Source organism: Eucyclogobius newberryi, unplaced genomic scaffold (genome assembly GCF_026437365.1).
Source record: "Eucyclogobius newberryi isolate DKJ021-1_F unplaced genomic scaffold, fEucNew1.0.hap1 SCAF_20, whole genome shotgun sequence".
Classification (NCBI taxonomy): Eukaryota; Metazoa; Chordata; class Actinopteri; order Gobiiformes; family Gobiidae; genus Eucyclogobius; species Eucyclogobius newberryi.
Window position 1 is genome coordinate 12900126 of NW_027315835.1, and position 16960 is coordinate 12917085.

The 16960-nt window shown below is 39.1% G+C and overlaps 2 protein-coding genes across 2 annotated transcripts in view; one reads left to right on the forward strand and one right to left on the reverse strand.

Annotated features, from left to right (window-relative positions):
- The first annotated feature begins 2346 nt into the window (after positions 1–2346).
- On the forward strand, positions 2347–6175 carry snx11 (sorting nexin 11). The gene is made up of 6 exons (XM_072456878.1): positions 2347–2361; positions 2445–2531; positions 2990–3090; positions 3193–3288; positions 3717–3944; positions 4593–6175. Exons 1-6 carry the CDS (start codon positions 2347–2349, stop codon positions 5890–5892), a joined length of 1827 nt encoding a protein of 608 aa, XP_072312979.1. The 3' UTR covers positions 5893–6175.
- Positions 3173–16960, reverse strand: part of skap1 (src kinase associated phosphoprotein 1) — a 31480-nt gene continuing 17692 nt past the window's right edge. Inside the window, exons 10-13 of the mRNA XM_072456952.1 lie at positions 16369–16404; positions 16185–16294; positions 7538–7640; positions 3173–3302 (exon numbers count right to left, since the gene is read on the reverse strand). Coding sequence (XP_072313053.1) covers positions 7548–7640; positions 16185–16294; positions 16369–16404 — 239 coding nt within the window. The 3' untranslated portion in view covers positions 3173–3302; positions 7538–7547. The remainder of the gene's footprint in view (positions 3303–7537; positions 7641–16184; positions 16295–16368; positions 16405–16960) is intronic.

Here is a 16960-nt window from a genome sequence, read left to right on the forward strand (position 1 = left end):
CTGGCGCAGGGAACTGGCGCAATATTTTCATGTTCATAATACAGCGATCGTCAATATATTTTGCCTGAGATTTATTTTACATTTATATTCTAGTTTTCTGTTCTTTTATTTGTATTGTGTTGTATTTTATCACCTTTAAACCTTTTTTATCAACTATTTTAGACGTATTTCGAATATTCTAGTTGGAGTGATTAGATTTGCCTCTTTCAATAGTTTTATCTTGATTTTTAATCCTCCTTTTGTTGTTGACGAATGACATTTCCCTATTGTGGGAAAGATAAAGCGTCTTATACTTTTATCTTATCTTATATTGTTTTTAAAAAGCAGCTACCAAGTATTACTGATATTTTTTATGAATACATGAAGAGCAGTGTTTCTGTGTGTCTACAAACTGAATAATATATGTTATCTATGTTATATTATGTTATCCTCCGTCATACAACTCACAATACAAGGTTTACAATAATGTCCCTATTTCCCCCCTTTTATGACTTGAGTTAATAAATAAAGTAAAATAATAAATGAATAATAGCTACAGTAAAACGTAATGTGTTGTTTAAATAAGGTTCATAAATAAGCTACACTTTTACACAATATATAGACCCTTTAATAGTTTGAAAACAAATTATTTACTAATGCTGTAATGGAGGAAAAAGTGAAGTGGAACATACTGCGCTTTCAAGGGAAATATTTTCTTAACCTCAGAATATCACATGAATATGAAAATTCCAGGCAAATGAAAACCACTCAGACACATCAAAACCTGGTTCAAAAATAGTTACACATGTATTTTACACTATTTGTTTAAAAATAAATTATGATAGACACTATTCTTTATGAAGGCAAAATCATGACTTTCCGGATGTTTGATGACATAGGGACAATATTCTAACGGTATCACCAAATAAAGAAATATGAATATTGTCACATCCCATTTTTAGACTATAGAAACATACCAGTACCAAAAGCATTGAATGTGTGAATCCAAAAGAACAGATAACGCCGGAATAGCCCGTGTATTTCAGAATGATGAGAAATTAGGACCGTTACCTAGCGATGAACAATTATTAACAATTTAAAACTATTACAAAATCATGTATTTTGACTGGGCAAAAGTCCTCAAATATCAAACAGGAATCTGAAAATGAATAACGTCCTCAAATATATGGCCAAACGGTTCATCAGTTGCCATGGTGATTCCACGCCTCATTTTCCATTCCGCCCATCACCGGAAGTGTCGTCTGATATGCGGTCACGTGATGCCTTTGCCGGTGACGTAGCGCGTGCGCTTGTGAAATGGGGACGATAGCAGCCGAGATAAACAACTCTTAGGAATTTGGGGCTTTTTTACCCAGGTCCTTGTGAAAATCGAAAAAGAAAGTGGCAACAACAACCGGGCTCTGGATGGCATAACGTTAGGAAACACGCGCGGACATTAAAGTAAGTAATTGTCAAGCGGGACGTGTCTTCGGCAGGTTTGTCTTTAGCTGTTTAGTGTTCTGCGGCTGTGAAATGGAAGCGCAGATAAAACCAAGTTAGTGCAAATACAAGCCAATTATTTTAGTAGTTTAGACTGTGGTGTGCATTTAGGGCAACGGGAATTATTTGCACAACTGGTTTTATTTAATTATGTTCCCGTACATAGTTTCGTTATCATGTACTCACTTTGTTGTTACAGTTGGATACTAGTTATTTTAGGGGGAAATCGCTCTCAAAACATCAGTAGTCAATAACTGGATGTTTATTGAACATGATTTAATTTCACGTAACATTGGCAACATTTAGATGAGTCAGATGTTAAAGCTTTCACCCAATACACAGATCGTGCACTTTCCACACATTGTGACACACTATTATTCATAGTGGGTTGTATTCCCCTGGAGTATTTAAACACACCCACTCAGTCTTGTGACCTTACTGTACAAATTGACATTCAGCAGAGATTTTTTAAGATATATGATTGCAATCAAACGTTTGTATGAATGTTTCAGTACACAGTGAAACAAACGTAATATTTGTCTATAGCTCTTCCTGTTCAGGAGCACTCAGTGGAACTCCTTTGAGCCAAAACCACAGGCCTATTTGTTAATGACATTGACTTTTCTTCTCTTTTTTTTCTGAAAGGGAAACATGTTCATGATTCAGTTAAATTTAGCTGAAGTTTCTTCTCTTCCCCTGTCTCATGAGGAACTGTGACTAATATGTTTCTCCTTTGACTCCAGATGTCCCTGCAGCCTTACAGTCAGCAGAATGATCAGTAATCAAGAAGAGGTATGTAAGTAAAAGAGTGCTTTTTTAAGCTTTTTTGCCAAAACGGAATTTATTTAATCACACGTGGTTAAAAGTATGAGGAACTCATTGGCTTTTTGAAAAAGCTAGTGTTCCGCTATTGTAATTTAAAACTAAGGTGTGTTCTTCAACTCTTGTCTCACTTTCTCTTGTAGGAGTTTGTTGCAGTGCGGGTTCAAGATCCCCGTATTCAAAATGAAGGTTCATGGAACTCCTTTGTGGATTATAAAATCTTTCTGCACGTAAGTTCAAATATAAGGCTCAACTTTAAGTCATTGGAGCTGTACACTTGCTGCAGCTGACAGTTCGCATGACAAACGATGAATGCATAACTTAACTCGACAAAACTGACTCAAGAAAAGCAAGACTCTTTACGTTTTCTTGTGCCAGGAATAAACATTGCCCTAAAGCTACAGTGTTTGCTTCAGCGCTGTATCTCTAGTCTAGAGAATGCAACAAGTCCCTGTTTCATTTTAATTCAATTTGTTTCATGAAAAGAAAATTCCTAAATGTTGCTACAAATGTTATTATTTCTTGTTAAAAGGAGACTTGTGTTGAGATCAGAGAACAGTGTCAGTCAGTGGAACAAATCCGGCATGTGATCATGTGCCTCTCCTGCTAACATTTCACCCGATTACATTTATTTAACAGACGACACTCTAAAATGCATTTTAATAAAACTCTTCATTTTAATTTGCAGACTAATAGTAAGGCATTCACAGCCAAGACCTCATGTGTGCGACGCCGCTACAGTGAGTTTGTGTGGCTCAAGAAAAAGCTCCAGAAGAATTCTGGTTTAGTGTAAGTGCTTTGATGGTCGTCTAGGACATCTTCTGTGTAAATCAGATGAAACATATGCAAAAAGGTTCATCTCATTTTCTTCTCTTATTTGTTTGACTCCAGACCTGTCCCAGACCTTCCTGGCAAGTCGTTGTTCTCCTTCAGCAATGATGATTTTCTTGAAAGAAGACGGAAAGGTCTCCAGTTCTTTCTGGACAAGTGAGTTCTTAAACCTTTAAAAACAAAATGACAAAAAACATAGACATTGTTTTATTTGGATGGACAATACTGACATAATTAAATATCCTGATTATATTGTTAATTTAAAAAAGTTGTTATCCTTCCTGATAAATTAGAAGTAGTATCTGTACATGCCTTGATTTAAGGTTTAAATATCTCTCAAATGTGAACAAACTGTTCCAGGCCAACATTGTAACATTTCCCTGGTAAAACAAAGGTTAAAAAACAAAAATACACAAAGTTCCAAAATATCAATTTATACAGAGAATACACAACATACAACGTTCTGTCAATCAAATAAAAAATCAAATGTTCTTATTACAGACAATATACTCTACATTTTAAATGATAAAAGCATCCGTGATCTCTTTGCAGTAACAGTATTTTCTCTCTTTGTATGTCACCAGAGTGGTGCACATGACTGTGTGTCTGTCGGACAGTCAGCTGCACCTCTTCCTGCAGACTCAGCTCCCTGTGGGACACATCCTGGATTGTGTCCAGGGCCACACCCCCTACACCGTGACCGACGCCATCCTGACCTACGCCTCCTCCAACCGCGGCTACGCCCAGGCCCAAGAGGAGGACGCCGTTGTTAAGGAGAGGAACATCACGGTGTCCTATGAGTCCATGGAAAGGTAGGAAGTAATTGTTGTGGACAGTGTCTTTGATTCAGGCGACAACGCAGGGCTGTTTAACTGAGATTAGAAGCAGGTAAAATAACTATTCTGAAATTTCTATAAGGTGATAAATGGTCATTACCGGTTCTATGATGATAATTTTTAACATGTGGGGTTTTTCCTTCAGTCCCCACTTGGAAAGGACTAAATAAGTAAACCTTTATTTGTCCTACATTGCTAAAACTATGGAGACAGAACATCCTCAAATTCTTGATTATAAAAAAGTTGAGGAAATACATAAACTGCTTACTCTGGGACCTTTTTTACCAGAGACCGGTGACGCGACGCCACCAAAAATGCAGAAGAGGACAAATTTAACCTTAATTTGAATATAATCTGATGTCATGCACATAGACATTGTAGATTTTTTCTAATTTATTTTAAACACCATGGACATAGATTTTCTGTATTTTGAAATGTTCTGCATTTCAAAGGATTCATTGCACACTGAAACATGGGTTTACGATGAGGATGAATGTTATGGACACAGTAGTGCAAGTTAAAATAGAGTTAAAGCATAATGAGACAATGAATCAATTTTAAATGCCACACGCTTAAACTTTGTTGTGAAATTAATGTGTTGTTAATTTTTCCCCTTTTGCATAGCCCTGTCCCACATCAACCATTCCAACCAAACCAGTTGTTACCCGTGGCGTCTAAACCAGAGGATTGTTTACAAGAAGAAACCACAATTGAACCTCAGCCCAGCGACACCACCGCCATCGCCATACAAGTCCACCAGACCAACGACCACCTCAAAGCCGTAGTAGAGAACTGTAAACATGTCAGCTTCTTTTTGGGGGGCAGCGAAAGTCCAGAAACCTTTAGCTATAAAGAACAAGACGAACAGCCAGGTTTTATTAGCTGCGTAATCGAGGCGTCGGCCGAGCTACATTCACCAAATGTAACTGAATTTGAAGAAACTGAAGAAGCAACAACTGAGGAGAACACAACTGCACAGAAAGAAGAACAATATAATAGTAACACTGTTTCAAATTCCGAGGAGGAATGTGAAGTGAACTGCAATGGGCGGTCAAAAGATGAAGGTGAACATGTCAACGAAGAAAATGGTATGGAAAACCAACTCGAATCCAAGGAAGGAGCACGTGAAAACCACTTTAAATTCCAGGATGATGTGAAAAATGAAAGTGGTGATGCGGTCACTATTCAGGACTACAGTCACACATGTGCTGTGAATTCAGAAGGAACGACGAGCGAAGACGACTCGACTGAGCAAACCGTTTCCGTAAATAACGAGGAAAATGAAAACCTGCGCAATGCCGTGGAATTAGACGTTAGTGCGGGCGATTCGGTGCAATTTATAAAACCTCATCGGGACGAAGCCGTTGATATTTCTAATACTGACATTGTTTACGAAGACACGCGGTCTCTACGGTCTTCAAATGAAAGTATAGTTCAAGTCAGTGACGAGGAGAGCGTTGGCGATGATGCTGAGGTGATGCAGGAGGCAAACGGGGACATACACACTGAGGTTATCCCAGAAGAAATCACTGGTCATTGGTCCGAAACTAGGGCCTCCAGCATTTTTAAGCTACACATGAACGGCTGTCCTCTGGAAGAAGAAGAAGAAGAGGAGGAGAGCATTTCCAACGCGGGCAGCATCCAAGAGGAGATAGAGATCGTCAAGGGAACAAATGACCCAAACAACGTCAGCGAGTTGACTTTGAGCGGTAATCTGGACTCCAATGAATCAGAATCTGCGGTGGATTTGACCGAAAACAGCGACTTTAGCATCTTGGAGACCAGCTGTCTGCCAGAGTCGGTCGAAAGTAAATTGGCGATGGGGGAAACCTTGCCCTCCTTTGTGTCTTTGGATGCCTCAGAGGACGGCAATGAGGCCCCATTAGCTGAACCGGTCCTGAACGGCGGCGGCGAACGCACGTAGGCATCGCAAGGGCAGCTGCACCCGCACTGAGCCAGAACAATGAAAAGTGGGGTCGTCCGCTGCCAAAGACACTCTCCATCACGCCTAATATCCTCATATGTTGATGTTCTTCTCTGGGATGGTCACCGTGTTTTAACCTTTTACTTGTGAGATAATAGTTTTATTAATTTGATTTGAGATTCTACTCATCGCAAACCTATCAGGTGATCAAAAACACTGCAGTGCTTTTATTAATAGTGTGCTTAATATTAGTCGGAGCGATGTCCTTATGGTCGAAACAAAACACTAAATGCAAAAATGATTTACATTAAAACAGGAATAATAAAGATTGTTGGTGAAAAAACATTCAAGATAAACAATTGATAGATAACTCTTCCCACACACACTACAAGGTAAATGTGACGCCTACACACTGTTCATGTGACGGGTTTTCACATGTTCATATTCTGTTACGACTCATTCACGCATCACTCTCGATCATGTGGCGATGCTGAGAAACGGTTCACTTCACAGTTCTAATGTTAGACCAAAGAAATATTAACATCCTCACTATTTTTTAGCTTAAATGTGCAGAGTAAAAGGGACCCACATGCCTGTTTTACAGTCTAATTTTAATTTATTTTGTGTGTGTGATTATAATTAAGATATTTTAATTGTAGTTGCTGTTTGGTCCATTATGGTGATCACTGATGAGTGCAATTTTTCATTTATAATTTAATGTTGAGGTTTATTATGTAGATTTTCCTCTCGTTGTTTGTTTTATATTTGCAGTATTGGAATGAATCTGTGACAAGAACCAATGGACGAGAACAGTTAGGGATGACCAGAAAATAGAAGCAATATTAATAACTTGTAAAAACATGTTTTTATCTAAAAATCTAGTTTATACTGGAAGCTTCTTGGGTCCCTCATTCATTTATATGTGCAATTGTGCCATCTACTGGACTTATTGGAAATATTCACATTTTACCACATTAAAATGGCCTATTAAAAACACATATACATAAATATACATATATTTATTTATATATATATATATATATATATTTCTATGTATTTATCTTCCTTTAAAACATAAAGCCACATTTAAACTAACTGCCTAATAATAAACATTTATTATGATTATATGTCACCACACATTTTATTTCACTCAATGAAACATTGGTTGTGAATGAATATGAATAATTATATGAGCAGATTTACATAACACAGTTTGCTGTGGTTAAGACTCATGAATGCTTTATTACATTTAAATAATAGAAACGCAGCATTTGACTAGACTGATATTTATGTCTAATTCACCACTGGCAGTAGCTTTGTAACATCATCATGCATGAAAACATGTATTAATAATTTAGTCTTTCATTTTAAGCTGTATCTAACTGTATATGATAATAATTTTCCTAAATAGGACAACTGATGCTGTAATCATGCTTTTGTTGTTCATATATATCCTCGCACATTGCCTATTGCACCATTTAGAAGGTGATGTGCAGTACTTCTTGCAGCCAGCAGATGCCATAAACGACAGGTCAACGGCTGAATATACTTCAATGGCAATCTGGATGAGTACCAGGGGAACTGTTTGTGCGTGTTAGGCCACAGTAATGGTCCATAATGCTGATGATAAGAGAGTGCCTCGTACCTGTTGGAGTTCACAGGATGTAGGCAGGGTGCAGGAACTCTTTGGGGACAATGCCCACGGTGCCGTTGAGCTCGCCGACCCACCAGCCGTGAATGTTGTACTCCTGCCCCAGAACGAGCAAATAAAACACAGTGAGTCCCGCGGGAGGCCACAAACAACTAAACAGGGGCAAATGGAGCAGGATTTAGAACCGTGTGTTTGTGCTTTATATCTGGTAATATTAGCACAGCACCACTGTTAAAATGAGCTCAACTGTGACAGCATGTGGTATTTTAAAGCACAATGGAAGCAGGGAGCAAAACAAGGTTAATTAATATTATTCAGAGAAAATCCTTATCCTAATCAATGCCATGCTATCAATGCCAACAATATTTCCAATCATTTGGCATTTAAAAATTACGGTTTGGCGATACTGACAAAAATATATGTTTTTTTAAAAGATATTCAGACAATAAGTTGAGGTTTAATTATCAAACAAATGTGAAATAACTGTAAATCTAATTACAGAACTGCATAAAGTTATACCCTTATTTGAACATTTACCACATGACTTATTTTAATCAGCATTTTTTACTATAAATGATATACAAAATATTCAAATTTAGCATATTTTCAAAACAATGTTCCCGATATTATCCAAATTTTGATATATTGCCCAACTGTGTTAATAGTGTTTTTTAAATTCTAATTTGTAAATAAATAATAAGAACGTTTTTGTTTGTTTCAGAAACTTGACGTAAACAAATTTAATGTATGCTATAATATTTTTTTACAATTAAACACATTGGTGTAATCCCACAATACATAATTTTCCATTTGTAATAAATACAAAAATATACAATTATAAGTACAAAAATATTCATACTTAATTGCATCATTAAATATGATCAGTAAGTGCAAAGTTGTTGTTTTTTATAAAATGTGTTTATCTTTAAGATAAATGTGTAGCTCCAAATAATTGTCATGAAAAGTAAACATAAAAGAAAAATCCTCTTATTAAAATTAAAATGGTCAATATCAACAATACTGATAATGTTTTTACTGTCAAATATTAATTTATGAAGCCATAAAAAATGACCACATTTGTATTGATCCAAGATTTTGTACAGGTCCTAAATCTGTTATTAACTAAATATGTACAAAATTGGAATGGAAAATACACTTTTGTATCATGGTAAATTGGTGTAAACTATTACTGTCGGGATCACATGCAATGGTATTTATTTATTTATTTATTTGTCTATGGGAGTTTTTATTTATTTATAGGAGATCTTCTACTGAAAGTGTTTTTCAGACTTCCTATAAGTGATCTGTTCTTCTGTATCTACCTCTGTATCTACCTGCGTTGCACCAATGAAATTTCCCCATGTGGGACAATAAAGGAATATCTTATCTTATCTTATTTGGGCCGTTTGCTTTGTGTGTGGTTAACATTTCTTCCCATCATCCTCCACAGGACCATCTGATCCTGGCTCTAACGAGATCTCCAATAGATCAGTGTTTGAAGCCATCAGCGCGGACACGTCTCTCCAGCTCCCCACAGATGGACAACGGCCTTGTGAACATTTTATATCACTCTGCCAGTCGATAAAACGTACAACTACACAGTAACCACACAGCCACATGCCCAACAGAGCACCTGTCAGCAAATATGTCACAATAATACTTTTGACCCGTGAGGTAAAGGCCACGCTATCACACCCTCGACTTTGAGATTTAAGACTGAAAAAATAGCTTTGTACTGTATATGAGCAATAGGCGACGAGCAATGCATCAACTAAAACAATGTCAAAGCTCAAAGTTCAAGTGCTGTAGAAGAATGAGTGACAGTAGTGTATTGTCCACCTTGGCCTCGTTGTTGCCCCTAAAATCGCTTCTGGGGAAAATGTTTCACTATGTTTGGCTTTCCGACAAACTTTCCCTCTCTACTGAGTGTATGTATGTGCTTATAATGCAAGGGAGAGCAAGTCCAAAGGAGGAAATTGTCTTTTTATGCGCCCCATAAGACCGTAGCAGGGAAAGGCCTGGTTGCACAGCGCTGGCGACGCTACCCATTGGAGAAAATGGCAGAAAGTATAGACATACGGACGGGGGAGGCATCAGGAGAGAGGCAGTGAAACAGTTTTGCTCTCCCTTGGGGGCGCCGCGGTACCATTCGACCGACCGTAGTGACAAGAGAATTTTATTTATCTCCATGGCCCATCTGTGCAGTCGGTCTCAAATTCTCCCTCAGAAAGGTCTTTTGGATTATCAGCGCCGCCATTTTAATACCACTGCTACATCACGGAGTGGGTGCCAATGGCGCTGGGAGTCTGTCAGGCGTGCAGAGTTCATCTTCTCATACTTGCAATGGGTTCATCCAGAGTACACCTGCTGTAATAGGGACATTCCAGGAGACGGCGCGAGTAAATTATCCAAATGACAAAAACTATGCTAACTCCATAATGGCCCTTTCCTTCTGTTTGTTTTCTTCTTTTGTGTTTGTTATTTGTTTTAGGGAAGCTTCACTTCAGATGATGTAAGCTGGGAATTGTCTTCTATAGCTCTATACAATAAGGAGAGAAAGTTGTTTAGCATTTACTCAAAAAGGCATCTAAAGTACTTCAACTTGGTCTACACTGAAATATGGTTCATAGAAGTAGAGTCAAACTGGAGGCAATTTATTGAGTTGTCTATAAACGTATAATTAAAGAGATGAACAAGGACTGAAAGTATACAGTGAATATACACAGTCGGTTGCCTGAATATAAAATCAGGACCTTGACGGGACAAACAGCGCCGTCCTGTGGCCGCTGTGGCGCCTCGACTCGCTGACCTCCCGGTGACTCCTGCCGTCGGAGGCGTGCGGCCGTGGTGGGCGGGGCCGGCAGTGGGAGCGCGTTGCCATGACAACACCTGCAGTGTACCGGCGTGATCGTTTATTTACCACTCAGGGGGCTGGCTAATGGTGGCATTCTGATAGGCACATCGCTCACTCGCCGACCTGGAGGACAGATTGACAGCTCTTCCAGCCCAGAGCGCAGAAGGAAGGTGAGGCGAGGCTGGTTGGATGCACTGGAACAAGCAAGCGCGACAGCAAGCAGGGGTTTTGTCCAGTCTAAACACAGCATATGGCATTTTCGTTCTAAAAAAAACAACAAAAAAACCACACAGATATCTGATATTTTGTTTTCACCTCCTAATCCCAAATGACGTACACTCAGACACAATCCCAAATGCATACAAACTAGGGGAGTGCTAATAAGCCTGACACATGAGGCATCTTTCCTCGGCCACCAGCTGACTGAGACAGGCCTTGGGCGTGATGGAGCGCAGGAAGTCTCTCATTGCCCCGCCGCTGAACCCGTCGCCTGGGTGTTACAATCCCCCCCTCATCCTCCCTATTTCCAACCCCCTCCGTACTTCGTCCTCACATCTCCTCACATCTTCGATATAACAGCCTTTTTCCCCTCGTCTTTTTTTTTTTTTTAGACTCGCATCCTCTTTTGCATCTGTTCTCAATGCGTTTCATTTTCCATGCCCTGCCTCTACCTTTTCTCATCTACATAGTCATCCACGACACTGCACTTACAAATTTGTCTGTCCCAGTCCCATTTTAACAAAGAAACATGAACAACACTGGCTGGATACCGCCATCACTTTCCTACAATGAGGTTAGCAAGTCCTCCTCACTTCTCACTCTGGTATAAAGCTTTACCAATAACTTAAAATGGCCTCCAACCGGTTTTATGGGGAGATAAAGCGATATAACGTATTGTTAGAATCTATCTTTAAGTAAAGATGATAGTTTAGGACATTTAGAGACTACTTAGTGTCCATTTTTTCCAAGTGGTCTTTTAATTAAATCAGAGAATTGGCTTCAAATTGGAAACATGACAGAGAATACGAATATTTAAAAATATCTCAGGGACGATGAGATTTAATAAAAAGAAAAACCTACTTGGTTCTTTTTCTAAAGCACGCTCGGGATTACAGATAGCTCCTTAACTTAATAGCAATTTAAAGTGGATTTGTGTATGCCACTGTGTGTGTAATGATGGCTGTTTACGCCGCCCCCCATTTATAATAATTAAGCAGAATGAATTGGGGGCTGGGTGGCTCGGACGTGGTTCTGGACTATTGGCTTGGGCTGAATAATGACCTACTGTAGTTGACCGGGGGATGACCGCTGCCTCTTGCCTGACCCCAGACTCACCCCCTGCTACTTTGGGTGGTAAATAGGATGTCTTGCCTGTCTATAGCGTCTTGGTGTCTATGGCTACAAAAGCAGTCAGGGGTCCTTAAATGGTTCTGAGGGGGGACACTGTTCACACAATGGGATAAAGGCATACCCCGGCTTTGTCCTTTTTGGCTTGACTTTTCCCATCTGATTGTTTGGCTACCCTTGCCTTTCTTAGACTCAATTTGACCTGTGTACATCCAGCAAACTACCACCGCTTTCAAATGAAAACTCATCTTCCCTTGCACACACAGCCAACTTGAAGTATCAAGTAGTACTTGAAGTAAATATTCACTATAGGCAATTTCACCTCGGTCAGCAAGTCAAGATACAGGCTGTCAATAAGGATGAGCACTTTCACAAAGTTTGGATTGGATAGTTGCCGCTAAAAACGACCACAAGGTGTCAGTGGTGTCCATGTTGTCTGACTGGCTTATGTGCGTGATGTGTGATGTGATGCACTTTAGGAGTTGCCTGTGATTGGCTGGCTCCTCTCCCTCTCTGCCAGTTTTGGTTGGACGGCAGACGAGAGGCAGATGAGAGGAGAGGGGCGAGGAGAGCGGACGAGGTGGAGAGATAGAGGGCGAGATGGCAGTGTGGCTTGCCAGAGTTTTAAGGACCCTGGATTGGTTTGGGCCATAAATCTCTTCCCACTCCATCCTGCCGTTCTCCATGAGTGCCTGTGGGAATACAGGAATGTGACAGCTGACCTGTGGAGCCCATGTCTTTTGATGCGCCTTACATAAATTACAGGGCAAGAATGCAGGACAGGCTTAAGTCTGTAACATGTATATTATGGTATTTACACAGAGAGGGGCTGAATGATTCTGGAACATATTTCAAAAATATTAAATTCCAGCTTTTCTAAAAAAGTATGAAACGTGTTGTGATCACGCCTAGTTTAACAGTTTTTCCCCTTAGTTGCTCATAGTCTAATTTTCCTCCATAAACACATTTTGCCCCCACAGTCTAAAATTGGGCCGAACACAAAACTAGTAAAACAAACAATACTTTATGCTTGTAGTATTATCATAAACATATAGATGTAAGTAATATTTAATCCGTAAGCAGAGCTTTTTCATCAGTAGAAGTAATAAGTAGTAGAGCTATACAACTATGAATCGTATTAATAAAATGATTCAAATATGGATCGTTTGTTCCACCATAGTTTCTGTATAAACCAGCGGGAAACACTGAATTACAGAAGCAAGATTCAGTTCTCAGTGACCAGGAGCTTCAGATGGCTATCTGAGAGACTTTAAATTTAACTGCTAAACTACAACTGAAGCTTTTTCTACTATTAACTGCTAAACATAAAAAACACTAACACGTACCAGATGTCTAAGTGTTGAATATGGTGTTGTATACTGAGGTCATAGTATTATTTAAATAACTGTATCATTTGCTTCTTCATTTTGCTACATTACATTTCATCAGTCCCAATTTTGTATAATAATTACAAAGGTTTACAAGAGAATATAAATTCTGGCATGCACCGGCACACTTCAGGCAATGTTGCTGAGTCTGATTTTACCAATTAATTACATAAGCCAATACAACACCAAAGAGTGTGCAAACTGGGAGCAGGCTAAGATTTGTCACCACGCTATAATATCAGTAAAAGGCGTAATGTATGTTGGAAAAATGCAAGCTCTCAGAAATGAAATGCCAGAACAAGAATCACGAGACAGATTTCACGGTGTGTTTGTGTCCCATGTATCAGCAGCTGAGCATCAGCAGCGAGCGCACAGGAGTGAGAACCAGCCGCACGGGCACACTACAAGATTAATTCACTTGAACTAATGGGATTCATATGAGTTGTGAGGTTCCTAATTTATTTACTTTGTCAGTGATACAGAGATATGCACAGCCACACACAGACGACACACACTGACTGTAAAACACACAGGGGAAAAAACACACAAATACAGTAAAAATGCCCCCACTTTACAGTAAGTGAGAGATCGATAATGATGGATGAGGGCCTTTTATACAATCGGCATGTTCTCCTCAGTTCACAGCCATATGACACCAGGCCTGTGGCTATCCCATTCTGCACTTCAGCAGTCAATCACATCTGAGCTTTAAAAATAACAGTTTGTTAGCACCATTGATTTAGCACTTAGAGCGTGTCCTTATTACCTTGTAATTATGGTCAGTGTTGACATAACAGCACAGACAACCAGGCCTCCCACGCTCTATGTGAATTTATGAGCTCCGGTTTTATTACGGCCATTTCGTGTGTCTGGGTCCCCAGTTAAGCGACAGACTTGAGTTCTAGCCAAGGGCCCGTATTTCACTCTCGGAGGTCAGGGTTCTCCGGAATCCCCCGTAAAACTGAACACCAGTGGGCCTTGCATGAACATGCAGTAGTTACGACACAGGGAAGCCCTCCCAACGGAGTCATTAAAATGAATAGCCGATTACAGGCTATAACCCAAATAATGCTTTTGAAGGGGGTAATGTGGCATTGTTATGGTGAAAACAGGGCATGGGTGGAGTAGAGTTTTAAACCTAAACCATCATGAGCTGTCTCTTAAACAATTTACAGCTTGTAAAAAAATTCACTTGAAATATAAGTGGAAAGTTAAGATAGTCTTGCAGTCTGTCACTGGGTTTTGTCTTGACAAAGCAACAGGTTGACAAAATATGTGTTATCAAAGCTACTATAACCATGACCTAAGTTTGTTTAAAGTTTACAGGCTTGAAGTGATGTAATGTAACCCATATAGAGAAAAGTGGTACAAAGTAAAGCTAAGACAAACGTGAACCTGCAGCTCAGAGCCAGGACCTCTGTGCATTGTCAAGTACACGGTCTTTGTTATGGTCATGTAAAATGTGGCTGTTTTGTTATTCCCTCCATCAAACATACACACAGCCACCCAAAGCAATTATTCTCGTGCTCTCAACGGCGCCTCAATTAAAACTGCATCTGCGAGGACACTACAGTATTTTACCTGCTATTTTTTTTCTGATTTGAGGTTTCGATCAATGTACGTAGTGGAACTTAGTAATATTACATTCTGTCTTTATGGTTAAATGTAAGTTAATGGCCTTAGATAAGATAAAGATGTTTTGTAGACTAAACTGTATAGTAGGGTTTGTCAAAACATCCAGATATGAATTACTCTAAAACAATCATTTGAGAACCGATACTTCAAAACCACATATATAGGACATGTTTTGACCTTTATTGAATAGTTTTGTATGGTCTTGATCTATATCAGAACTATGACAAGAGCACATAATAACATTAAACTAATATATTGTGTTAAGGACAGGACCAAAATTATAATTGACATTCGAAAAATTTAAAAAGAAAATTACGTATGCACACAATTTGGAACTGGACAAATCTAAATGGGACAAATATGCAGGACGTCACATTTAGCACTATATACTTGGATGCCTTGCTTTTGTGTCTATCTGTGCATATTCCTTGTGTTGTTTTTAAAAAAGAAAATTAAGATAAGAATATTATAATAATAATAAAGCATAAATCCGTTTCAAACATCAAGCCTTTTCCACAGTATTGAGTTTACAATTTAAGTAAACTATGACAACACAACAGTACATCTATTTCTTTCTGACCCATGGAAGCCGATGGTCTAGCTCATATTTTTTTGAAACAATACAATATAATAGTAAACCATGATCACAATGTTTTACCATTCCCAACGTGTAATTACAGCAAAATGGCTGAAAATGTAATCTCTTTCTCTTCTCGTTCTTCAGATAATTTAGGCTAAACACAGCTCATTATGATTCAATTTCAAACCGACCAATGGCAGCGGCGGAGAAACAAGAGCCTGCATGGAACAGAGTGAAAGTGTCCAAATTACAGGACATTGATTTCCAGTAGGGTGGCTCTTCACTGGTGGATACTCTGCATGTAACTGCACGATGGCCATAAAACACGAGGGGAAATGGATTTATAGAAAGCGGCTGAGATGCAAGATGGCTTCACCTGCAGTTTATGTCAAACAGAAAGGAAGAACCTCGCTTGGCTGCCTACTCAATTAACCCCAGTGATAGAGGCTCTATAATGAACAACAGCGCCATTACACAGCGCCTCAATAGCACTTCACCCTAGTGGCCTGGGAAATATACAATGCCACTGCCGGCGCGCCACTGCTGCATCAGGAAACAAGTGCTCGCTAACAGAGAAATGTAGACACTTAGATATCAGCGTGTTCAGGGGAAGCAAATGAGGGTGAAGTGATTACTAGACAAGATGTTATTTAACCCTTAAATAATTGCGCATTTTACACTTGCGCATCACATGGACTCGTGTAATTTTGTGTCAACATCATGGGTCAAAGTGCAACTACAAATACCTGATGATTGTGATTTCGAAACACATTGAGGTGCGAGGTTTATGTAGTTAAATGTGTTGGATAATCTCTGCGGGGAAAGCGCGATGCTGACCTTGCTGAGGATGTAGATGAGATCTCCTCTTTGGAAAGACAGCTCGTCCGGCTCATCGGCTTCGCAGTCCCATAAACCTTGGAAGTAGTTTGGATAATCTGTTGACCGGTCTGAAAAAGTGGGTGAAGTTAATAAGTTCGGAGAGTTGACATCTGTGACATTAAAAAATACATAGGTTTCTTACCTTGTGATTCATTGTCTGGTGGATCTGGATACTCATCTGAAAAAAAAAAGTAAAATGCAAAATTATATAGTAAATATTCTTTTTTAATAGATAGATACAGTGATCCAACAGTCAATCACCACATTTGAACTCACATGAATGTTTCTGCATTGTGCTATAGCTGTAACCACATTTAGCACTCAAGATACAAATCTGACTCATTAAAAATATGACTTAATTGATTTTTCACATTTAAGATAAAGGACTGTTTACACCAGAACTAGATTTCTTGGAGGATAAGTACCAGCTACAAGTAATACATGTTTTTGGTTATTTTCATGGTCGATGCAGATATGAATGTCTTAAGAATCCGGGACAGCTGATGGCCAATAAGCCTTGCTGATATTTTAAGGCCGATATGTAGGGCCGATTTTGATCAATATCAGCCTATTCTGAAGCGTCACGGTCAATAGCCGATACGCTAACAATTGCAGGTAAAAAATAAATATTGACCAGCCAATATGCCGGTCTATCTCACATCATAATTGTTAACATTTTGCTTTTATTTGTGGTTTTTTGTGTGCAGATCTCTCCATTTGAACATTGTAGGCGG

Bases quoted from the DNA above. Each gene is read 5' to 3' on its own strand.
- snx11 (XM_072456878.1), top strand. The intron at 3,289-3,716 runs GTGAGTTCTTAA...GTATGTCACCAG, and splicing joins CTCCAGTTCTTTCTGGACAA to AGTGGTGCACATGACTGTGT. The intron at 3,945-4,592 runs GTAGGAAGTAAT...CCTTTTGCATAG, and splicing joins TCCTATGAGTCCATGGAAAG to CCCTGTCCCACATCAACCAT.